At 39.6% G+C, this 26,261-nt stretch overlaps 1 protein-coding gene across 1 annotated transcript in view; it reads left to right on the plus strand.

The window, feature by feature from the left end:
* The window catches only part of LOC137004245 (interferon-induced GTP-binding protein Mx-like), a 47,307-nt gene that overhangs the window by 15,364 nt on the left and 5,682 nt on the right, over window positions 1–26,261 (plus strand). The window contains exons 4-12 of the mRNA XM_067364430.1: window positions 12,609–12,743; window positions 13,132–13,286; window positions 13,532–13,670; window positions 19,631–19,829; window positions 19,924–20,002; window positions 21,963–22,085; window positions 22,181–22,313; window positions 22,417–22,575; window positions 22,720–22,796. Of these exons, the coding sequence (XP_067220531.1) occupies window positions 12,609–12,743; window positions 13,132–13,286; window positions 13,532–13,670; window positions 19,631–19,829; window positions 19,924–20,002; window positions 21,963–22,085; window positions 22,181–22,313; window positions 22,417–22,575; window positions 22,720–22,796 (1,199 nt within the window). The remainder of the gene's footprint in view (window positions 1–12,608; window positions 12,744–13,131; window positions 13,287–13,531; window positions 13,671–19,630; window positions 19,830–19,923; window positions 20,003–21,962; window positions 22,086–22,180; window positions 22,314–22,416; window positions 22,576–22,719; window positions 22,797–26,261) is intronic.

The following is a 26,261-nucleotide window of genomic DNA, read 5'->3' on the forward strand; positions in this document are numbered from 1 at the left end:
CTTCCTGCTGCCAGTTGGTGTCGCTATAACTTTGACTCACAATAGTTACATCCATGTGATCAGACTCCTATAACGAACACACTCGTGAAGTTTCATAAAGATCAATATATGTATTAAGACGTTATAACACATTTCCTGTTTCCTTTTTCTCGCCATAAATTCGTTGCCTCGCCACGGCCAAACCGTTCGAGATATCAAAAATCCCCTGGCAATTTTTAATCATCAGTGTCTTGACTTCATGCTGACCGACTTTGGTGGCGATCGGATTAATCGTCTAGGAGGAGTATATCAAATTCCAGAGCATGCGTTTTTCAAACAACCCTTAATAGCTGACTTCCTGTTGGCGTGGCGATTAACTTAGAGCGCGAAAGTTGTTCGGCCCGATGAGGTCTATATGTGTACTGAGTTTCATACTAATACGTGCAAGCATGTTTAATATATGGACCAAATTTTCAGACTTTTTTCAAGGGGGCGCTGTCGAGCCCCCCTGCCACGCCCGGGTACCAGCCTCTCCGGCGTCCTAATGGCCGCGGATTCCAATGTGTGTGCCAATTTTCAAGAGTTTTTGAGCATGTTAATGGCCCCCAAAAGCCCCGGAAGACGGAAAAAAAAAATAAAAAAAATAAAAAAAAATAAAATAATAATAATAATCCTTAGAAGAACAAGAGGGCCCTGCGCGCTTAATTCGCTTGGGCCCTAAATATAGCTGCGAGCAGCGATGGCGGGCCCAAGCCCGGTGGCACCGCCACCCCGGTGGCTTCAGGGCAACTGTGCACAGCGGGCAATAGGCACTTAAAACGGTTAAACATCAAAGGACTATGTCAAATTCACTCCACATTTACTGCACTACAAGGTGCCGTTATAGAGCCCCTCCTCCCTGCCCATTTTCAAAGGATTACATGTGCCAAGTTTTAACATTATTCTGATGAATTTTGAAGCAAATCAGGTAAAAATAAGAGGGTGATCTCAATGTATGCTGAAAGTGACACATTTTATGCTTCCAGTTGGTGGCGCTATGACTTTGAATCACAATAGTCAAATCCATGTGATCAGCCTTGTACAACGAAGACTAAGCCAAAGTTTCATCAAAATCAATTAATGTATGCAGAAGTTATAACACTTTGTTTCCCTTTTCTTGCCATAAATTCGTTGCCTCGCCACGGCCAAACCGTTTGAGATATCCAAAATCCGTTTGCAACTAAACAACTTCAATGTGTTAGCAACAAGTTAAAAAAAGCTTGGTGTAAATTGGATAAACCCTGTAGGAGTAGTAGTATAAAATTCATAGCCTGTTTTTTCAAAAAATTAACATTCAAACCAAAATAGCTGACTTCCTGTTGGTCGGAGCTAATGAATGTAAATTAGAAAAGTGTCCGGCTTGATGAGAATAATATGTGTACCGAGTTTGGTGACTGTAGGAAAAACTAACCCCCACTTTTGTCAAAAGGTGGCGCTACTGAGCCCCTCCACCACGCCCATTTCTATGGCTTTGTCCATGTCTACTGGTTGACAATATTGATGTGTGTGTCGAGTTTCATGCAATTTGAAGCATGTTAAGAGCCTCAAAAACACTCAAGAATATTATTACAGTTTGACCTGTTGCCATGGCAACAATATTTCAAATATCAAAAATCCTGTCATAGGTCTACATCTGCTGTGTATTGACATTACACTGATGAAGTTTGAAGCAAATCAGGTAAAAATAAGAGGGTGATCTCAAAGCATTTTAAAAGTGATACACTTCTTGCTGCCATTTGGTGGCGCTATAACTTTGACTCACAATAGTTACATCCATGTGATCAGACTACTACAACCAACACACTCCTGAAGTTTCATAAACATCAATCAATGTATGCAGAAGTTATAACACATTTCCTGTTTCCCTTTTCTCGCCATAAATTCGTTGCCTCACCACGGCCAAACCGTTTGAGATATCCAAAATCCTTTTGCAATTAAACAACTTCAATGTGTTCGCAACAAGTTAAAAAAAGCTTGGTGTAAATTGGATAAACCCTGTAGGAGTAGTAGTATAAAATTCATAGCCTGTTTTTTCAAAAAATTAACATTCAAACCAAAATAGCTGACTTCCTGTTGGTCGGAGCTAATGAATGTAAATTAGAAAATTGTCCGGCTTGATGAGAATAATATGTGTACCGAGTTTGGTGACTGTAGGAAAAACTAACCCCCACTTTTGTCAAAAGGTGGCGCTACTGAGCCCCTCCACCACGCCCATTTCTATGGCTTTGTCCATGTCTACTGGTTGACAATATTGATGTGTGTGTCGAGTTTCATGCAATTTGAAGCATGTTAAGAGCCTCAAAAACACTCAAGAATATTATTACAGTTTGACCTGTTGCCATGGCAACAATATTTCAAATATCAAAAATCCTGTCATAGGTCTACATCTGCTGTGTATTGACATTACACTGATGAAGTTTGAAGCAAATCAGGTAAAAATAAGAGGGTGATCTCAAAACATTTCAAAAAGTGATACACTTCCTGCTGCCAGTTGGTGGCGCTATAACTTTGACTCACAATAGTCACATCCATGTGATCAGACTCCTATAACGAACACACTCGTGAAGTTTCATAAAGATCAATATATGTATTAAGACGTTATAACACATTTCCTGTTTCCTTTTTCTCGCCATAAATTCGTTGCCTCGCCACGGCCAAACCGTTCGAGATATCAAAAATCCCCTGGCAATTTTTAATCATCAGTGTCTTGACTTCATGCTGACCGACTTTGGTGGCGATCGGATTAATCGTCTAGGAGGAGTATATCAAATTCCAGAGCATGCGTTTTTCAAACAACCCTTAATAGCTGACTTCCTGTTGGCGTGGCGATTAACTTAGAGCGCGAAAGTTGTTCGGCCCGATGAGGTCTATATGTGTACCGAGTTTCATACTAATACGTGCAAGCATGTTTAATATATGGACCAAATTTTCAGACTTTTTTCAAGGGGGCGCTGTCGAGCCCCCCTGCCACGCCCGGGTACCAGCCTCTCCGGCGTCCTAATGGCCGCGGATTCCAATGTGTGCCAATTTTCAAGAGTTTTTGAGCATGTTAAGGCCCCCCAAAAGCCCCGGAAGACGGAAAAAATAAAAATAAAAAAAAATAATAAATATAGCTGCGAGCAGCGATGGCGGGCCCAAGCCCGGTGGCACCGCCACCCCGGTGGCTTCAGGGCAACTGTGCACAGCGGGCAATAGGCACTTAAAACGGTTAAACATCAAAGGACTATGTCAAATTCACTCCACATTTACTGCACTACAAGGTGCCGTTGAAAAGCCCCTCCTCCCTGCCCATTTTCAAAGGATTACATGTGCCAAGTTTTAACATTATTCTGATGAATTTTGAAGCAAATCAGGTAAAAATAAGAGGGTGATCTCAATGTATGCTGAAAGTGACACATTTTCTGCTTCCAGTTGGTGGCGCTATGACTTTGAATCACAATAGTTAAATCCATGTGATCAGCCTTGTACAACGAAGACTAAGCCAAAGTTTCATCAAAATCAATTAATGTATGCAGAAGTTATAACACTTTGTTTCCCTTTTCTCGCCATAAATTCGTTGCCTCGCCACGGCCAAACCGTTTGAGATATCCAAAATCCGTTTGCAATTAAACAACTTCAATGTGTTAGCAACAAGTTAAAAAAAGCTTGGTGTAAATTGGATAAACCCCGTAGGAGTAGTAGTATAAAATTCATAGCCTGTTTTTTCAAAAAATTAACATTCAAACCAAAATAGCTGACTTCCTGTTGGTCGGAGCTAATGAATGTAAATTAGAAAATTGTCCGGCTTGATGAGAATAATATGTGTACCGAGTTTGGTGACTGTAGGAAAAACTAACCCCCCCACTTTTGTCAAAAGGTGGCGCTACTGAGCCCCTCCACCACGCCCATTTCTATGGCTTTGTCCATGTCTACTGGTTGACAATATTGATGTGTGTGTCGAGTTTCATGCAATTTGAAGCATGTTAAGAGCCTCAAAAACACTCAAGAATATTATTACAGTTTGACCTGTTGCCATGGCAACAATATTTCAAATATCAAAAATCCTGTCATAGGTCTACATCTGCTGTGTATTGACATTACACTGATGAAGTTTGAAGCAAATCAGGTAAAAATAAGAGGGTGATCTCAAAACATTTCAAAAAGTGATACACTTCCTGCTGCCAGTTGGTGGCGCTATAACTTTGACTCACAATAGTCACATCCATGTGATCAGACTCCTATAACGAACACACTCGTGAAGTTTCATAAAGATCAATATATGTATTAAGACGTTATAACACATTTCCTGTTTCCTTTTTCTCGCCATAAATTCGTTGCCTCGCCACGGCCAAACCGTTCGAGATATCAAAAATCCCCTGGCAATTTTTAATCATCAGTGTCTTGACTTCATGCTGACCGAGTTTGGTGGCGATCGGATTAATCGTCTAGGAGGAGTATATCAAATTCCAGAGCATGCGTTTTTCAAACAACCCTTAATAGCTGACTTCCTGTTGGCGTGGCGATTAACTTAGAGCGCGAAAGTTGTTCGGCCCGATGAGGTCTATATGTGTACCGAGTTTCATACTAATACGTGCAAGCATGTTTAATATATGGACCAAATTTTCAGACTTTTTTTCAAGGGGGCGCTGTCGAGCCCCCCTGCCACGCCCGGGTACCAGCCTCTCCGGCGTCCTAATGGCCGCGGATTCCAATGTGTGTGCCAATTTTCAAGAGTTTTTGAGCATGTTAAGGCCCCCAAAAAGCCCCGGAAGACGGAAAAAAAAAAAAATAATAATAATCCTTAGAAGAACAAGAGGGCCCTGCGCGAATTTTCGCTTGGGCCCTAATAATCCTTAGAAGAACAAGAGGGCCCTGCGCGAATTTTCGCTTGGGCCCTAATAATAATCCTTAGAAGAACAAGAGGGCCCTGCGCGAATTTTCGCTTGGGCCCTAATAATAATAATCCTTAGAAGAACAAGAGGGCCCTGCGCGAATTTTCGCTTGGGCCCTAATAATCCTTAGAAGAACAAGAGGGCCCTGCGCGAATTTTCGCTTGGGCCCTAATAATCCTTAGAAGAACAAGAGGGCCCTGCGCGCTTAATTCGCTTGGGCCCTAATAATCCTTAGAAGAACAAGAGGGCCCTGCGCGAATTTTCGCTTGGGCCCTAATAACTACGAATTTGGACATAAAGGAATTGCATGTGATAGCTTCAGATTAGACCAGTTTTAGGCAGAATGCCTAGAACAGACACAAGTTCTGCATCTTTTCCTGCCACAGTACCTCATGCGGTCTAGGCATGTGTCACACTGAGTTTCGAACCCACGATGCAGAGCATTCGGGATCCGTGGCGTAACACATTGAGCTAATCAGCCATGCAAGTTCATCAGTATGCTAAGCAGAGGTTTCAGTGTGAGAAAGAGATCACAAAAAAAAAAAGCTTCATAGCATGTTAACCATATTAGTATGCAAAGTTATTTAATGCCAACTAAGTTTTGGTTAACCTGTTGACTGAAGACCACATTAGAAAGAATAGCAATAGTTTAGCATGCTAAGCAATTACTGTGCTAAGCTAACTAGCATAAGACAACAAACACAAGCAAGGTCACATTCAGAGATGAATATCTCGGAAATGGTAGTGAATATCAAAAATCTGTTCAGTCATTTCTGTGCGGCTCGGTCCAAAGATCATCTGAGCTGATTTTGGACAAAATTGACCAAAATTTGTAGGAGTAGCAGCGAAAAAACTGTTTTTCATTTACTTCAATATGGCAGACAGGTACATTTAAGGAAAATGGCAAATGATACATTGTCGGAATCGGCATAAGCCAGGGAATAAAATGACATGAAGCATACACATTTTGGAAAGTGTTTTCAAAAGTTATAAGCGTTTTTGAAATAATCATTACATCTGTGGAACAGTAGGTGGCGCTGTGCTGAAACTTCTCAGGTACCTTCACGACCTTCTAAAGGTCATACATACCAATTTTTGTGAAGATATGTCAAATTGTTTAAAAGATATCGCAATTTATGACAAAATTCAAAATGGCGGACACGTGATACATCCAATATTGACAGAATCGGTATCGTCGGATTCGGCATGATCCAAGGAATCCATAGACACCAAGATCTAGATTTTCTGACAAACTGTTCAAAAGTTATTGGCCAAAATAGCCATTTTTCATATCTCATGACCTGTAGGTGGCGCTGTTCCCAAGTTTGGCATAGACCCTCAGACCATGGTTCTGATGAAGCGTACCAATTTTTGTTTCGATTGCTCAAAGTTTGGCCGAGATACAGCCTCTATACTAATTTCGGGTCGACCTCGTTAACTTCGTGACATCTTAACGTTTGAACATAGATGAATAAAAAAATTCTGTTCAGTCATTTCTGTGCGGCTCAGTCCAAAGATAATCTGATCAAAGATTGGACAAAATTGGACAAATTTTGAAGGAGGAGAAGCGAAAAAAACAAATACTGTACTTTTCAAAATGGCCGCTACTGTAATGGGTGGAGACTTAATGTAAGAAGTTGAATAGCATCAGCATGAAGAGACGAATCAGATGAACTAAATTTAATTTTTCTATGACAAACAGTTCAAATGTTAAAACCGTTAGAATGTTGAAATTTTGAACTGGTGGTGGCGCTATAGAGTTGGTTCTAGAGACTCCAAATTTGGTCCAATCACTATTCATGAGCATCTCTACAACTGTGCCAAATTTCATCATTTTCTCATGTTCCGTTGATAGGGCTGCCATAGACTCCCATTCGGGAGGAAGAATAATAATAATAAAAGGGAAAACGTACAATTACAATAGGGGCTACAGACCCTTCAGGGCTTGGCCCCTAAATATATGACATTAAAATGTTAAAGGTACAATATGTAACATTTTTGCAGTAAAATATCCAAAATCCACTAGGATAGTGTTATATATTTTGTCCAGCTGATTACTAACAATATCTCTAATGTTTTCAACTGCTTGTAAATCATGAGAAAATTCCCATTCTAAACCGTGACACGGGGCAGTGCAGTCGCCTGTCAATGACGTCAGTTCCCTTTGTTACCGCCTTTACTGACGTAGAAACCACATGACAACAGTGCTGTGGACAAATGCGGAAGTAGTGTCTAGCGTCCAGCAAACCACTAGCTTGCTTCAAGCAGTTCCTTATTTACTTCTTGCACGTTTTATGGTGGATTGTGTTACTTATTTAACATAATTACGGTTTACCATCTGCCGCTGGTTCTGTCGACAAGGACAGCTCCCGTAAACTCATGACCGGAAAAGCGTAAGCGGCGCCTGCGACTGTGTCATAATAAAAGTCCTGCTGCTCGTGAGGCGTGTGTTGATCAATCGCTCCAGCTCCTCGTTCAGCTCCCGCAACACTCGGTCCTGCTCTGCTTCATACTACAGTAACGTTAATAATCGCATCCACGAACATGAGTTCTTTCAGACTCCAATCCCTATTCTTTTGCACCGTCCGTTGAGATGGAGACCACATGTCCCAAGTTTCCGCTCTAAAACTTGGCGTCATCAAACTACGCCTTTGTTTTGAATAGGCTTCTAGCGACCTCTAGTGGAAAAAAATATCACAAATTGTACCTTTAATACAAATTCATAATCATTTTCATTTTATGTTCTCCAGAAATTCCTGTTCAGTTCAATATACTACGCATAACAACATTGGATGCTTGACTTATGAAACAACTAATTTTCTTTTTGTGTTGTTGTTGGCCCATGCTGTAGACGTATAGTATATTGAGCATAGCATTGCAATATCAATATAATGGCAAATATTGTTTAAATAACTACAGATCATTTAAAAATACATTTAAAAATGAATTCCATGCTGTTCTTGATTTGATGCTACTAACGGGTGAGGTTACTAAAAGAGAATTTGAATTTATGAAAAAATCCTGTTACGCCAACATTTTATACCTTACCAAAAATTCATAAAGGTCTTGCGTCCCCTCCTGGTCGTCCAATAGTGGCATGAATTGTCACATTAACATCTTCAATTTCTATGTTTGTGGATTTTTTCATAAGACCACACTGTGAAAAAAATGCCCTCCTTTTTGAAGGACACTACTCATATGTTGTCTTTCATTGACTCAATAAATCCAGTAACTGAATATATTATTGGTTTCTTTTGATGTTTGTAATCGTGCCATGCAGTACCAGGGGGAAACACAACTGGAACCATTCCTTACCATTCTAAGAACTGTTCGGCCCCAAAGGTGAAAAAGCGTCTATTGTTACCTGGTTAGCATCACTTCCTAAATTTTATAGTAAAATTAATGTAGGTTGGTGTAAAGGCAGAATAGGTAGCGACTAGGGTTGTAGGCCGATGGATAGGCCTCCCCGGGTGCAGTTGTCTCCTGGTGGCATTAGCCTTTCATGTTCTGAGTAGGATGCTCTTAGCTGTGGCCCCGCATTTGAGAAGCTAGTCTTTGTTAGGCTCTTGCTAGGCTCTCTCTTAAGCCCGCTGAACTATATTCAAGCACTGGGTTGACTGTGGGAGACCTTTCTATGAAATGGCCCCATTCCTCTAGGGCTGATTTCTGTTATGATAGAGTCTGTGTGGCACTCCCTTGTAAGACAAGGTGTTATGTGAGTACTTATCTTATAGCTGTGTTTTATCTGTGCTGCACCATTGTGGCTCAGGTCGAGCAGTGTTTTTGACCTTAACTTCAGCTGGTCAAAGAGGCAAATAGGTAACGATTTTTGTTGCAGTTTGACTGCATGTGTCCCCTGAAACAGAATGTATTTCATTCTGAAAGTTGAAAGTTGAAATTGAAAATGCTTGCTCTTCTCCTACTGCTCTGCAGAGGTTTTTGACCCATTGGAAGGGTTCTAGCAGACTAATCACAGCGTTTGCAGTCCACGTAGAATTGACACGTTGTTACATTTTTGAAGAGGTGCACGTCAAGCTAGGTCATAGGCTATGCGTGGCACAAATAGTCTACGCCGTAGTTACGGCGTACACTCGACGCAGAAGTATTAATCAGCCTTTAGAGCCTGAGCATTGACATGAGCTAACAGCCATGTTCGTCTGGAAATAGTACTCCAGGGCATGTTGGCGTATGTTTGTTCTCCCCTTGCTTAAAGGTTAAAAAGATGCTTTTAATGAGTACACTGCTTGTCAGTGATGTAATAGGTTCCAGGGTTAGGTGCTGTTTAAACAGTCTATCTCTGCTCCTAGACTGGCTAAAAGGTAGCTGGCCTTAACAGGCCTCCCTTTAGTGTAAGTCCTCACCATGTTGGGCTTAGCTGTCAGCACGTGCGCTGTCAGGTAGCTGGCCTTAGCAGGCTTCCCTGTGAGCAGCCCCCAGTAAATGGGTTTCTGGCAGCCATTATATTTATTGTCCAATATAGCGGGCCTCTCTATCTCCATCAGTGCCGGTGTTGTAACAACAAGACACGTTCCGAGCCTCCCTGTGAGCGAGTCCCTAGCACTTTGGATTTGTGATAGCTAGCAATAGTGTGCTGTCAGGTAGCTTGGTGGGCTTCCCTGTGGGCAAACCCCCAATGTTTTTTGGGGGTTCTTAGCAGCTAGCAATGACTTGCTATTGGATAAGTAGGCTTCTTTGCAAGCAAGTCCCCAACAGTGTGGGTACTTTTTAGCAGCAAGACTTTCCTTTGGCGTGGCCTTAGCAGGCTTTCCTGTGGGCGAATCCCCAGAATTTGGGTACTTGGACAGCTAGCAACGACTTGCTATGAGATAGTTGGCCTTAGCAGGCCTCTCTGAAGGCAAGCCCCAACAGTGTGGGTGCTGTATCTAGCCACTTAGAACTGGCTACCAGGCAGCTGGCCCAGCTTTTCTGGTAGGTGTGCATAGTTCTGCTTCAGATAGCAGGCCATCCTGTGGGCGAGCCCCAGCGTTGCAGGCCCTAGACAGCTAGCTAGCAGGTAGTTTGCCTTAGCAGGCCTCTCTAACAGCCCGCCCCTAGCAAGTGGGTGCATGGCGGCTAGCAATGGTCACTTTAGCCAGTGAAAATTTGCAGTCAAGATGTTCGGCCCTATAGGGCCCCTCTGAAGGTGAAATTCCTTGAGTATACTGTAGACTCGATACCAGGTAGTTGGCCACTGTAGATCTCCCTGACGTGATACGCTTGGTATTTTATTTATATTTTCTAAGAGATTACACGCACATACTATTGATACGCATTCTCATGTGATCAGGTTGGGTGGCCGCAGTGAGACATATCCAGCTGCAGACCTGCAGCACCAGCAGTTTCAGAACCGCAGCCACAGAATGGAAGTGAGGGGCGGGGCTTAACAGTCACATTTGCGCTACCCTTTTAAAAGGGTAGCGAAAATATGTTATGCATAATATATATATATATATATATATATATATATATATATATATATATATATATATATATATATATATATATATATATGCATATTATGTGAACAGAAAAGTGACTTTATTATAAAGTATTGTTGTTAATTTTTTAGACATCGATACGATCAAAATCCATGTAAAAACAACTTATATTTATCTAAAGAAAATTACATGTATGGGTAGCGCAAATATGACTGTTAAGCCCCACCCCTCACTTCCGTTCTGTGGCTGCGGTTCTGAAACTGCTGGTGCTGCGGGTCTGCAGCTGGATACTATTGGCTGCAGTGGCGCCTACAGCTGCACTGTTCGTACCAAGCACTCTCCTCCGAATGACCCGAGAAACATTTTCTGTGCGAATATTTCAGCAGTTATTATGTGTGTACTGTATTTCTGTAAACTAACCAGCGATACCAATCATTCGTGATTTAATCATTCTTTTGTCTCGATTCTTTCTTTTCCGTGAATTGGCCAAACACGCTTGCATAACGATCTGAAACGATTTAGATTCGTTCAGACCGCTCTGTCACTGAATCATCTGAAGTTGTTTCTCGTCAGTAACAATAAATACAGAACAAATAGCGTTGTTTTCAGGTGTTTCACTAGTTTACTTTGAACTACGCAGCACGGCCCAGTGGATAACGGAATGAAAGCTTAATGGAGCTGCGTTTATTCTCGGTCACCATTATAACAGTTTTTTTCAATTGCTAACAAGCGTTTACCAATAATTAAAGTACTTTTTCTAAACTCTTAATTCAGCAACAAAAAATACATCACACAATTAGCCAAATAGTTCATTTTCTGCCCAAAACCATATTTTGTTAAATAAACACAAACTGTACATTTCATGCTAAATGCTAAAAAAAAAAATTCTACATATACATATACTTTTCTATCCAACATGAACATATAGTCAATCAAAGTGCAATAACTGTCAAAATAGTAACAGTTGATGGCATTATGAAAACTGCATTACTTGTCATGTTTCAGTTCTTACTGCAGAAAATATGAAATCCATAGTTTTTCAAATTCAGTTTCTTTTTACTTTTGGTTGAGTGTTGAATGTGTGCATTCTTGGCAACATAAGTGAGTCATTATTTTATTGAATGTACAGTAGAAAAAAAAAGATAGAAGTAACAAAATTGCTCAGGGCAGCTACTGGTCAAAGGAGTCCCCTATGCAGAACTTCAGTTGCCCCCTTAGTTGAAATCTCTTTCTGGGGGTGGGTAGGTGGGTGGGTGGTGCCCTCTATACATATAAACTGTAATTATAGATAAAATAATTCTTACCAATAAGAAACCCTGGCCCTCCTCAACTTTTTGTATTGATAATCCAGCCCTCGAATAAAACTACTTGAATAGCCCTGCTGTAGGGTATAGAATATACAGTATGTACTGCATAAAAATATTTACGCCTATGGAGAGTCCCCGTAAACCACATATACCAACGTAACGTCTATAAGATCAGTTATAGATTCAGTCATATGGTACAGTGAGAACATTTACTGTAGTGACAGCAAACTCTGTTTTACACAAAACCTTATGCCTCTGTCACCTTTTGATAACACACTCAATAGATACTTTTACAAACATTATGGATTTTATGTCAATTATGTAATTTAGGTAATGTAAGTGTATTTTCTAATTGTAGCATCTGTAACCTGTGTATTTCAGCGACAAGGGTGATTTGAAATATGTATCTTGTATTATTTGCTATTGGGTTAACTGACTGTTAAAAGTACTAAATTGAAAGAAGATCATGCTGTTGTGTTTCGGTGATTAAACCAAATGTTCTCAATACATATCGTTAGCCTCATAGCATAATTGCGCCAAAAAAACGACTTAGGCAATTATGCTATGAGGCTAACGATATCACAATGATCTTGTGATTTGAAACAGTGATTACATAGAATGAAAATAAGTACAACTAGACTGAAAGCATGAGAACAAGTTTTGAAAGCTGTGTTAGATGTGTGATCAGTTTGGAGTTTTGTACTAAGAGTTTTGAAAATGTACACCTTATTTGTGAAAATAGTGTCAAAGCGAATTAAAAAAAAATTGTAATGATATGTGCAATAACATCTTTGATCGAAACTACTTAAACTTCATTGGTTCTCATGTATATTTTCAATGTGACATTTGAATCGGGGGGAAAAAAACAAGGAACGTCCCTTACAATAACTACCCAGTCCACAAACTTTGTAAACCACTAATAAATTGTTTTCTATTAAAACTATTATTATTATTTATTTATTTTATTTTTTTAGGTATAGTCACTCGCTGTCCTCTTGAGCTGAAATTGCAGAGGCTCAAAAATGGTCCATGGTCAGGGACCATTTCCTACAGTGGTCACAGAGAGACCTTTAATGACCCATTAAAGGTGGATAACCTTGTTAGAGAAGGTCAGTATGAACAAAACACTCACAGATTTGATGGTCTCATCAAAAGTATGCACTATCCTGTATTTCATGTGTGTCCAAAGATAATTCCAGAACTTTCACACTTTTGATCGCTATAAATTAATGTATTGTATTGGAATTTGAAGAACACTCATTTTATTTCCATACATTTAAATTTAATTTACACATACTGCACCATGTTTGCCACTTCAGTTCAAATTTAATAAATTAATTAGAATTGAAAAGTCTCTCAATTAAGTAATGAATGATGTACAACCCTGCAGTCCAGAGGTGTTTGTATAAGAGTCAAAGCCAATCCCTTTGGAAAAACTATAAAACTATAGCTACTCTTGAATTTATCTGTTGCATACTTTGAATGCCAATTCAACAGCTCAGAACAAGCTTGCTGGAAATTCAGTTGGAATCTGTGATGAACTCATCACTTTGGAAATTTCATCTCCTGATGTGTGTGACCTCACTCTGATCGATCTACCTGGTATAACCCGTGTACCTGTGAGCGGTCAACCTGAGGATATTGGAGATCAGGTGAGCATATGTGGTGTTTTCTCAACATCTGTCTCGAAGCATTGTCAGTGTACAACAGGAGACTCCTCTTTTAGGTCATTAGAAGTCATTATAGGCTTAATTCCTATCGTTACCTGTAAATATTCAAGTGTTAAAAATATTTTAGACATATATATATATATATATATAAATAAATGTGTTTCAGTATTTCATGATGACTTTAAGATTCTCTTCACCCTAACCAGAGAACATTTTGTCTTTTTTAGATCAAAAACTTGATACTGAAATATATTGCTAAAAGTGAAACCATCATTTTAGTTGTTGTGCCCTGCAATGTTGACATAGCAACAACAGAAGCACTAAGAATGGCGCAAAACTCAGACCCGGAAGGACTCAGAACTCTTGGTTTGCAAACATATTTCTGTAACATATTTCTTCAACATACAGCCATGGCTAAAAGTATTGGCAGTGCATAAATTTGGTGTTATGCAAGGTTTGCTGCTTTTTTGCATGTTTCATATTATATGATACATATTGTTTTCTAGTTTTAAAGGCTTTTATTGACAAAACATTCAATACATGCTGAAGAGTCGATATTTATACGGTTGACTTTTCTTTTTCATAACTTCTGCAATTTGCTCTGGCATGCTGAATATCAGTTTCTTATAATATCAAACTTGACTGATGGCGAGCCATTCCTGTCTTAAGCCCCGTTCACACCGCCAGCGACTTTTTCGCTGCATGTCGCTAGTCTCCTACTGTGAAGTCGCTTGTGGGCGTTCCTAGTGCTGTCGCTCTAATATCATTGGTAGACTGCACGTCTGATCATATCTATAGAAAAATGCAATCACAAATGATATATCAAACTAAGAAATTCTAATTTGACAAGGAATTAGGTTTAAAATAATTAAAAGCAATATTCTGCTGTTGTTGTGACTGCAGAGCTCGGTGCATTAAATAATTAACTAGATTAACGATCGGTCTATCAACAAATTAAACTCACTCATACTGTCAAAAATACTAAAATGTCATTCGAATTTGACACATAATCAATTTTCTTGTCCCTAATAATAAACACAATGCAGGGAAAACTGTAATATGAACTGCAGCAGTGCTAAATTGCTCACAGCATCATATAATAACAACACAAAATGTATGAATCAAACTCACAAGACTGCCGACCGTTTCTTTTCCACGCATCATTTAATTATATCCATGTATGTACAGTCAAATCATATAAAACAGTGAAATCGCTCCGGAACTATTCCTGTCTGTCTTGCCTGCACTCGAGACTGTGACGTGAGCTCCAGAGCTTCATTCCTATTGGCTGTCGCTCACGAAATTCGCTCCTGATTTGCATAAAGTTGAAATATCTGAACTTTTGTCGCTTGTCTCTCGTCGGTTGACACGCCTACATTCCGTCGCCAACGGTCACTGTCGCTCTTGTCGCCGGAAGTCGCCAGCGCTCCATTGAAATGAATGGGATCCTGTCGCTTTGTCGCTGCTTGTCGCTGGTGGTGTGAACGGGGCTTTATTAGTAACTGGAGATGATCACAATTTGTTGGCTTCTGTGTGTCCACTTGCCTTTTGAGGATTGACTACAGGTTCCCATTCAGTCAGTCACATTCTACGTTATTCTGAACTTGCCTGGAAGCCCAATCACCTCCAAGTGGTAATTAAATGAGCCAATAGACATTGACTCATGAGATTTGCATGCCAAGCAACTTCTACCTGGACTTCGGAGCCGAGCGGTTGTGAACAGTGATCGCTCATTCCAGTCATTCTTCGACTGAAGTGGATTCTTTCACAAAGAAACATGTACATCACTTGCACCAGATCCGGTTCAGTGGACGGAGCAGTGTCAGCTGGCTTTCACCCTCTGCTCTGTGTGGCAGCCCACTTTTACATTCTCCTGACTTTTTGTCTCCCCTTCTTGTTGCCGTGTCGGACAGGGGGCTGGGAGCAGTCCTGTCCTAGGAGATAGAGGATGAGGAGCAGCCGGTGCTCTACATTAGTCGCAAGCTCTTCAAGAGAGAGGCTAAGTACTGCACCATTGAAAAGAAATGTCTAGCCATGATGTAACGATTGCGGACTCAATGTAAGATCCAAATCCAGCTTTATTAAAAGGTGAGCATGGTCGTACAGGCAGAATCGTAGTCAGGAACAAGCAGAGGGTCAGGGCTGGCAGATATCAATCACAGGTCAGTATACAAAGCAAAGGTCAGGACAGGCGGCACAGGATCGTAGATGGGAAACAGACAGGCAGACAAGATATAAACGCTTGGAAATCTATCACAGGGTGGTGTGTGTATGAGTCTTTTATAGTCCAGGTAATGTGTGGCAGCTGGGTGTGGTGACTAGTGTGGAGTGATTGTGAAGTGAGTGCAGGTGATAAGCAATGGAGGATCATGGGAAATGTAGTCTGGGATGTGACAGGAACAGACGTGATCGTGACACATGAGTTGGGCTGTTGTCACCCTCCAATATTATCTCCTAGGATGGGAGTTCACCCTCTGTTCGGAGGGCTCCCTGGCCTGAGTCGGGTGATGGGGGTATGTGGCAGAGGGGGCGTGGTTTAGCGAGGTGTGTGATGGGAGAGAGATCTGGGAGACATGTGGTCTCCCTGACACTGATGCTCTGGAGAACAGAGTTTTGATTTATGTTATTGTGGAGAGTAATTATTGCAGCGCAGTGAGCGCACCTTTTTGTTTGACCCTTTTGGTGAAAAGGAAAAAAGCAAACAATCCTCAAAGCTGACCCTGTTCTCTTCCTTCCTGATCATTGAACTTGTGATAAGAAAGAACAGTGTAATGAATATGTGTTATCATGAGTATGTGCTACAGTTAATATGTTTATAAGCAACTGAAAAAAGCACAAAACTACTCCAGGACCCCAAATCAGCCTCAGACCCAGAGGCTTAACCACCACTGAATGTCCAGGATCCCTGCCTCGACTCCTCAGCAAAACGTGTGTAACCCGTTGTATCGCTCTAGTATTCGAATGAACTAATAGGGCCCTATAATACACCCGACGCAATGCGACGCAAGGCGCAGTGCAAGTGTGTTTGCTAGTTTGCGTCCGGCGCCGTTCGCGTTTTCCCGTTCAGCGCCACGTCCTTAAATTAGTAAATGCATTTGCGCCAGTTAGTGCGCCCATGGGCGTGCTGGTCTAAAAAAGAGGTGTGTTCAGGCGCATTGCCGGCGCATTGCTATTTTAAGGAGCTGGAAATAGACTGCGCCATAGACCAACTCAAACCTGGTCTAAAGTCTAAAGTCAATGGCGCAATATTTTTTTGTTAGAGCGCGTTGGAAGAAACTGCGCCTCTGGGCGCGTCCACAGAGCGCGTTGACTTTGCTTATTACACACAGGGATGCGCATCACACAAACATGCCAAATATTAAAAACAAAAGGATTACAGTGTAAAAGAATATTATTGTGTAGGCTACATAAATATAAAAATGTAATGATGAATAGTCATTGTGTGTATTAGAATTAGGCTACCTATTTTCAATTCAGCCTATTACTACTTAACGGACACAATCACTGCTAATTCATCCCACGCCTTCTTCACCTCGAGAAGCTTTGGTGGATTCCTGCTTGTCCCGTAGATGATCTGCTCGCGCGCTTTAACTTCACGCACGAGCAGATCGGTTTCTTCGCTTGAAAAGCGTTCAGCTTTTCCGCCGACAAATTCCGCCATGTAAATAGCAATCCGCCATGGTGCGAGCGCATAACGCTCTTAAAGGGAATGGGAGATGACACTCTGATTGGTTTATTGAAGGTTACGCCCATTACTCATTAAAAGAATAGGGACAACCCATTTCAAAAATGCGCCCCGGCGCACAGACCGTTTTTCCGTCGTTAAAATAGCAAAAGTGGATTTGGACACGCCCTGAGTGCACCTGCGCTTTACACTTTGCGTTTAGATCGTTAAAATAGGGCCCATGAGGATGAATGGGCACAGTAGCGTGACTTTATAGTTAACGTCGAAGTTCGTAAGGAGGATTTGAAACAGCAATTTCACTACAACTTGTTAAGGATGAATCAATTGAAAAAAATAATAGTTCAAAGTTTGCAAACAGTCAAACGAAACTAAAAGGGAATACAATCAGGCCTGTTTGGAATGACTAATAAAAGAAAGGTTTCCCAAAACACTGTTCACAGTCTTTTCCTTGTGTTACTATTTGTCTCTTCGATAAAGTCAGATCCTTCCAGGAAGAAAAAAAAATTGAATAAGAAAAATAGGAAAAAGTAAAAAAAAAGTAAAAGTAGTCACGTGACAGAAAAGATTTACTACCTGGGTAGTCTTAAACTCCGTTTCACTCAAGGTATCCAAAGAGTGTGGTGTGTTGTATTCTCTTATCTGTATCCAGGGATTGATGACAGAATAAGAATACTGAATGTGCTGCAAAGAAGGATGCGTTGCGACATCAACTAGGCATTGTTGGCTCGCCGTTCACTCGTCCACGATCAAAGAAGCACACATCAACAGCAAACAAGAGAAGGAGGGGAAAAAAAACAACCTGCATAATGCAGAAAACTTATCACTCATTCACATTAGCTTCATCTGAATTAAGAACAGATATAAAGCACAGGAAATTTAAAATCTTTCTATTTTCTTCCTCCAACTGCATATTAACGTAACTTATCTTACAAAGAAAATACTGTGAGAATATACCCACTTGATCAACATTAAACAGACTAATGTCTGACATTATATATATATATATATATATATATATATATATATATATATATATATATATATATATATATATATATATATTTTATGACAAAATAAAAACAAAATAAAATGACTAAATGGCAAACATGCATGTCATCACATACTCTAAATTCTCTTTCTTAACATTACATTCCCATACAGTTAATTAATTACATCAAACTATCACAAACTGGCTCAATTTGCAACTAATGCACATCAAACAACGTGTGACGCAGTTGATTTTAACAACTCATTTGATTGAACTCCGATTGTTTTTTTTATGACAAACTATCCTTTATCTCTTTTATCAAAATGCATATTTCAATACTTTCTCATCATCAGTTAGTTATCAATCGTATTTCTTACAGTAAACCATTAATTAAACACATATGACTGATTACAGAGCAATAACGGAGGAACACAACACTCACCGGAGTTCCTCGAAATAAAAGTACAAAAAGATGTTTCTTCCCCCCGGATTCGACTGGAAAAGAACTTAAAACAGTTTCTTCACACTTTATATTGCTCTCTTTTAAAATATTTGCACTCTGAAATCAACAATCTTCTATCTCCGCTCTCATTTGTAAAAATGACTCTTTTCTCAATTATTGCGCTTGTCTCTAGTGGAGAATAGCATCACTACAACTACTCTTCAAATTAAGAGTCCATTAACCACCCTAATTATGAGGGGTTACACGTGAATTACAGTAAGTGTAAGCCAGTCATATATACCCGTGTGTGTGGGTAAGAGGGTCTCGGCATGCAAATCTCATTGGCCAATGTCCATTGGCTCATTTAGCTACCAATTGGAGGTGATTAGTCTCCCAGGTGAGACCCCAATACATCATTATTGACATAATGTTCAGGGAACAAGGGTTACATTAGTAACTGAGGTGTTCTCTGTGGCAGTGTTTTGGGGCAGAATTGTGAGCGAGCCAACTCCCATAGATGAAAAGCAACCCCACACATGGATGGTCTCAGGATACTTCACTGTTGGCATGACACAGGACTCATGGTAGCATTCACCTTTTCTTCTCCTGACATTCAATTTTCCAATCCTTGTTCTTCCTGCAAAATTTCAGCATGTCCTTGATGTTTTCTTTGCTGCCCTTCTTGACACCAAGACATTGTCCAAACTTATTGGCCTGACTGTGAGTGCACATGCACTCACACCAACCTGCTGCCAATATTGAGTGAGCTCTGCACTGCTGGTGACACAATTCTGTGGCTGAATCCTCAGTAGTCTCATTCTGGACATGCTGAAACATTCTCCACTGCAGTTAATCAGTGGTAATCTGGTAAATGGTTCTTTCAGGAGCAGTATTCTTTGCATGTGAGGCCATTTTGATGCAAGTGATGATGGCTACACATCTTTCTTTGGAGGTAACCATTGCTAACACACACACACAAAAAAACAAAAACAAAAAAAAAAAACAAAAAAAAACAACAACAAAAAAAAAACCACAGGGATTGCAGGGAGCACTTCTGCTCTTATAATCCAGTGAGACAGATTTTCAAAATGCAAAATTTATGTCCTTGCCAATACTTTTGGATATGGCTGTACTGTATACAATGTAACTTTGATTTTTGCTTATCCTAAACTTTATCTCTCTCTTGTTTGTTATTTAAATACGCGGAGTAGCAATTCTTACAAAACCAGACCTCATTGACAGAGGAGCAGAAATTGATGTTTTGAACATTATCCAGGGCAAAGTCATTCCTCTTAGCAAGGGTTACATTATTGTGCGATGTCGTGGTCAGAGTGATATCAATGACAGAATACCTTTTGACAAAGCTATGGAGGCTGAAATGGAATTTTTCAGGAACCACAATTATTTCAGGTAACATAACATTTATGAACGGTTTGCATATTTCAAGGAAATTCAAATAGTAAATATATATAATAGTATATTTTATATTTCTTTCTCTTCACAGCTCACTACTGAATGACGGTAAAGCCTCTATTCAATGCCTGGCTGACAAGCTGACCAAAGAACTGGCTGATCATATTAAGGCAAGCAATAAATGATAATAGGGAACCCTTCTATTGATTGTGAAATGTGTAGTTTATTGTCTACCAAAAACATCTTAAAGGGGACCTATTATGCCCCATTTTACAAGATGTAAAATAAGTGTGTATGTGAAGCTTTAGCTCAAAATACCCCACAGATAATTTTTTATAGCATGTTAAAATTGCCACTTTAAATGCAAACGAGCTGCTGCGCTCAGGCCGAGTTTCAAGAGCTGATGCTCCGGTGTCAGGAGTCAGTCAGGATGCACTATAATGTCAAAAAACTGTGAATATATGCTTCATGGAGATAGACAGGTATAGTTTAGTTCAATTACGGTTATAACTTATATTGTCTTCTTCCACTATGTTAGTACAAGCCTGTTGCACTGGACCCAGTCTGAATGAAGTTTATTGTACTTCACACAAAAGATGAAGCGTCCGTTTTCACTCTAGAAAATCACTGTAAAAGCTTAATAAAACACAGTGTGCATTAAAATATATAAATAAATAACATAAAACCTTTGCTCAATCAAACATAGCCTGACTACACCACCCTGAATCTCTTTCTTCAGGGAATGTTAGGTTAAATTATAAAACACAGATTCAATGTGTACCAAACCAACCAAAGAAACAGAGACGAGTTTCTCAAATACAAAACAAACAAACCCAAAAAAATAACTAGCGGACACCAGAGGAGTAAAATCCCTGTAAAATTCATCCACAAACAAAATCCTAAAGAAAACAAAATGAACAATGTTACCTCATCATAAATGAACATTGCCACCCCCCAGCTTAAATCATTTGATAAACAGAAAAAATTCTACCAAGGCTTAATTGGGTTGAATGGCACTACAACACCTTTTTTACTTGGGAGCACTAACTACTATGAAAAAGGAATAGCAATATCAATTACCTTATTCGGGCAGAAATCTAAGGTCTCAATGGAGAACAAAGCTTGTAGTCCACGCACAGATGTTCAGGGTGGCCCTTCAAGGCCACTTTCTGAGTGTACTTCTGTTTCACATATAGCTACTATCATGTTGTAGGCCCCTCTTCGGCCTCGATGATTATGTGCCCATTGCATGGTATACCCGTTAGGTGAGCTTTGTACTTCCCTTTTGGGTTATGTATGTAATAGTGCTTAGCTCCCTAAGCTGATCATGGTGGTAGGCCTTAACTCTCTGGGGTCTGTGGATTTTCGGGGCCCTGGAGAAGTTTTGACATGCCCTGACATTTGTGCTTTTTTCAGTTGTTCATAAACATATAAATGACAAAAGTGTCATTACACTGTATTCAGCACAAACTAGGCTACAATAATATGTGAGGAACATGTATGTACATGTTTGTGTTTTTGAAGGAATACATTTATGCGTGGTTATTGAAAAAACAAAAAAACTTAAGTCACTGAAATAAAGCCAATGTGTATATATATATATATATATATATATATATATATATATATATATATATATATATATATATATATAATATTAAATCTGTGTTCAAAAGAATTCTCGGTATTGGAGGTTGTAGACTAGAGTTTTTGCTTCAAAATGATGTAAAAAGTATCCTGCCTTCTCCTTCATATATAAAAATATATTGATTTAGTTTTTGTAAGACACTTTTTGTCAAGAAACACAGTATGCATGGAGGCTGAATCATCATGAATAATGGGTGTTTCACACCTGAGAAGACAAAAGTTTTGCATAATGAGCTGTAATGACTTGCATAATATTGTTAGTAGCATTGTTAGTAGCGTATTGTTAGTAGCATCTCTAAAGTGGACTATCAGAATAAAGTGTTACCCATTTTGAATGTGAAATGAACTGGCATGCCAAGTTAACACTTTGTTAGGAGAACTGTGTGAACAGATTTGAAAAAATGAACTTAGTATTGAGCAATGTGTCCTAATGATTGTAAAAACAAAATGTAATCTCTAAACTATGTTTTCTTATGGGCACAGAAATCGCTTCCAACTTTGACTGTTCAGATTCAGAATAAGCGACTCGATTTGCAAAGGGAGCTTAAAAACTATGAGGAGGGTCCACCTCTGGAAGAAGAGAAGATGGGAAATTATCTCAATGATGTAAGAGCTCTAAGAATAAATGCACAATAAATTTTATCTGTCCATAAATAATGTTATTTCTTCTGTCCATAAATACTGATTTTCTTCTTATATAGATTATGATGAAGTTCAGCGATCAAATATATGAACTGAGTAGAAATGGACATTCAAGGGACAAAAATATTTACGCACTTCTACGTGATGAATTTAAAAAATGGGACAGCAGGCTGAGAAGTACTGAGGAATCATGTGAGTCAAAATGTTAACACCTTAAACTAGTTGTTCCTTTAGTAGGATAATACCCTTGATGATCCCTTAACTTCACCTTTTCTTGTCATTATTACAAATGTAGTCAAAGCAAGTGTGATCGAAATGATAGACAAGTATAATGAGAAACATCGGGGCAGAGAATTGCTTACGCTCAGTGAGTTCTGTGAATATGAATGTTTCATCAAAGACCATGTGTCAACTCTTGAAGAGCCAGCTATGGAAATGCTGAAGCAAGTACGAGGTACAGAGTGCATTTTCTAAATGTATTGACAAATATGGAAATGAGATGATATTTTGGACTATAATAATATAAAGTACTTTTATTCTGTCCAATTCAAAACAATCTGCAGCTTCATTCTTGTCACATTTAAAATTTCATTTTCAGAGATTGTTCAAAATAAGTTCAGGGAAGTATGTTCTTTGTCTTTTGAACAATACCCTACAATGCGATACAATATCTCTGTAAGTAGAAACACTAATACTATTTATTTTTATTATTATAATTAGGGGCCAAGCACCGAAGGTGCGGAGGCACCTATTGTTATTGTTGGCGTTCTTTTTTTTTAATTTATTTTTTATTCTTCTTCTTCTTCTTCTTCTTCCGCTCTTGAAGTCTATGCAAAAACTACTCTTGAAGCTGTATCTCTGCAATGCTTTATCATATTCAGACAAAACTTGGTACGTGTAATCACAATCATGACCTGAGGCATCATACAGTGTTTCGGCGCAGCGCCACCTACTGGAGTGGAGATATGAAAAATTGATTTTTTTGCTTATAACTTCATATGGGTTCATTGAACTTTGGTCTCGTTGGATTCGGGGAATCATGCCGAGTCGAATGATATCCAATTTTCCCATTTCAACCATTTTGGCCGTCGTCCATTTTGAATTTTGTGCTAAAGTGCTGTATTTTATGAACGCATTCAAGTATCGTTACGAAACTCGGTATAGGTCATCAGAATAATGCCCTGAAGGAGCCTGAGAAGTTTCGGACCAGTGCCAGCTTGTGGTCAAAAGTGATTATGAAATTTACAAAAATGCTAATAACTTTTGACTGTATTCACCAATTGTAATGAAACTGGTCTCAGTTGATTCCTTGGGTCATGTTGAGAACATATATATCAAATTTGCTATAGTCGGCTGAACTTCCTGTCCGCCATATTGTTTCACTTTAAAAACCTACTTTTTCGAACTCCTCCTACACCATTGCTCTGATTTTCACCAAAATTGAACTGTATCATCTACAGACCATGCCGACAAAAAGTTATGGATTTCAAGTCGATACGTTAAACCGTTTTCGTATACCGGAGCAATGAATTTGAGGCATGTTGTAAAACACACTCTTGTAGCTGTATCTCTGCACTGCTTTATCGTATTTAGACCAACCTTGGTACCTGTCATCACAAGTATGACCTGAGGCATCATGCAGTGTTTCGGCGCAGCGCCACCTACTGGTGCGGAGATAAGAAAAATGGCTATTTTTGCTTATAACTTCTGATGGGTTTGACCAAAATTCATAAATTTGGTATGGGTCATCAGGACAATGCCCTAAAAGAGCCTGAGAAGGTTCGGACCAGCACCACCTTGTGGTCAAAAGTTATAACAAAATTGACAAAAATGCTAATAACTTTTTTTTCTAATTGCTGACTGCTGCTGTTGGTCTGATGCTGCCAGCCATGTTGGCTGGCTTCTTGTGTCGTTTTTGTGCTTGGCCCCGTAATTGCTGCTTGCAGCTATATTTAGGGGCCAAGCACCGAAGGTGCGGAGGCACCTATTGTTATTGTTGGCGTTCTTTTTTTTTTTTTTTTTTTATTCTTCTTCTTCTTCTTCTTCCGCTCTTGAAGTCTATGGCAACCCATAGAACCGCTTGCGGGAAAGTTATGAAATTTGGCACACAGTTAGAGGACAGTCTGATCTATGACCATAGCCAATTTGGAGTCTCTAACTCAATCCCTCTAGCGCCACCAGCTGTCCAAAGTTGCACTTATGTTTATGTTAATAACTTTTGAACCGTAAGGGCTAGAAACAAAACTCTTTTTTCCTCTGATTCCTTGGGTCAAGACGAATCGATCGCACCCTATGACGTCATTTTCCGTCATGAAAATTTTCCCGCCATTTTGAATTTTCTGAAAAACTTACTTTTTCGAACTCCTCCTAGGCTGTTACTCCGATTTTCATGAAAATTGAATCAGATCATCTTCACACCATGCTGACAAAAATTTATGGAATTCAAGTTGATTCCTCAAACCGTTTTCGAAAAACTCACGAAGGAATTGTACGTAGTGCTTGCGAAAACAGAAGTAAGGCTGTATCTCCGCAACGCTTTATCGTATTCAGACCAAACTTGGTACATGTCATCACAAGCATGACCTGAGGTACCATGCAGTGTTTCGGCGCAGCGCCACCTACTGGTGCGGAGATATGAAAAATGGGTATTCTTGCTTATAACTTCTGATGGGTTTGTCCAAAAATCATAAATTTGGTCTCGTTGGATTCGGGGAATCATGCCGAGTCGAATGATATCCACTTTTCCCATATCGGCCATTTTTAATTTTGTGCTAAAATGCTGTATTTTACGAACGCATTAACGTATCTTTACAAAACTTGGTATGGGTCATCAGCACAATGCCCTGAAGGAGCCTGAGAAGTTTCGGCACAGCGCCACCTTGTGGTCAAAAGTTATAACAAAATTTACAAAAATGCTAATAACTTTTGACTGTATTCACCAATTGTAATGAAACTGGTCTCAGTAGATTCCTTGGGTCATGCTGAGAACATAGATATCACATTTGCTATAGTCAGCTAAACTTCCTGTCCGCCATATTGTTTTTCTTCAAAAACCTACTTTTTCGAACTCCTCCTAGACCGTTGCTCCAATTTTCACCAAAATTGAACCGTGTCATCTTCAGACCATGCCGACAAAAAGTTATGGATTTCAAGTCGATAAGTCAAACCGTTTTCGTATACCGGAGCAAAGAATTTGAGATGTGATGCAAAAATTACCCTTGAAGCTGTATCTCTACAATGCTTTGACATATTTAGACCAAACTTGGTACATGTCATCACAAGCATGACCTGAGGCATTATACAGTGTTTCGGTACAGCGCCACCTACTGGAGTGGAGATATGAAAATTTTTTATTTTGCTCATAACTTCTGATGAGTTTGACCAAAATTCATAAATTTGGTATGGGTCATCAGGACAATGCCCTGAAGGAGCCTGAGAAGTTTCGGACCAGCGCCACCTCGTGGTCAAAAGTTATAACAAAATTTACAAAAATGCTAATAACTTTTGTCTATATTAACCAATTGTAATGAAACTGGTCTCTGTAGATTCCTTGGGTTATGCTGAGAACATAGATATCAAATTTGCCATAGTCAGCTAAACGTCCTGTCCGCCATATTGTTTTTCTTTAAAAACCTACTTTTTCGAACTCCTCCTAGACCGTTGCTCCGATTTTCACCAAAATTGAACCGTGTCATCTTCAGACCATGCCGACAAAAAGTTATGGATTTCAAGTCCATATGTCAAACCGTTTTCGTATACCAGAGCAAAGAATTTGAGGCATGATGCAAAAACGACTCTTGAAGCTGTATCTCTTCAGTGCTTTGACATATTCAGACCAAACTTGGTATGTGTCTTCACAAGCATGACCTGAGGCAGCATACTCTGTTTCGGCGCAGCGCTACCTACTGGAGTGGAGATATTAAAAATGCCATTTTTGCTTATAACTTCTGATGGGTTTGACCAAAATTCATAAATTTGGTATGGGTCATCAGGACAATGCACTGAAGGAGCCTGAGAAGTTTCGGACCAGCGCCACCTTGTAGTCAAAAGATATAACAAAATTGACAAAAATGCTAATAACTTTTTTTCTAATTGCTCACTACTGCTGTTGGTCTGATGCTCCCAGCCATGTTGGCTTGC

Source organism: Chanodichthys erythropterus, chromosome 17 (genome assembly GCF_024489055.1).
Source record: "Chanodichthys erythropterus isolate Z2021 chromosome 17, ASM2448905v1, whole genome shotgun sequence".
NCBI classification, from domain to species: Eukaryota; Metazoa; Chordata; class Actinopteri; order Cypriniformes; family Xenocyprididae; genus Chanodichthys; species Chanodichthys erythropterus.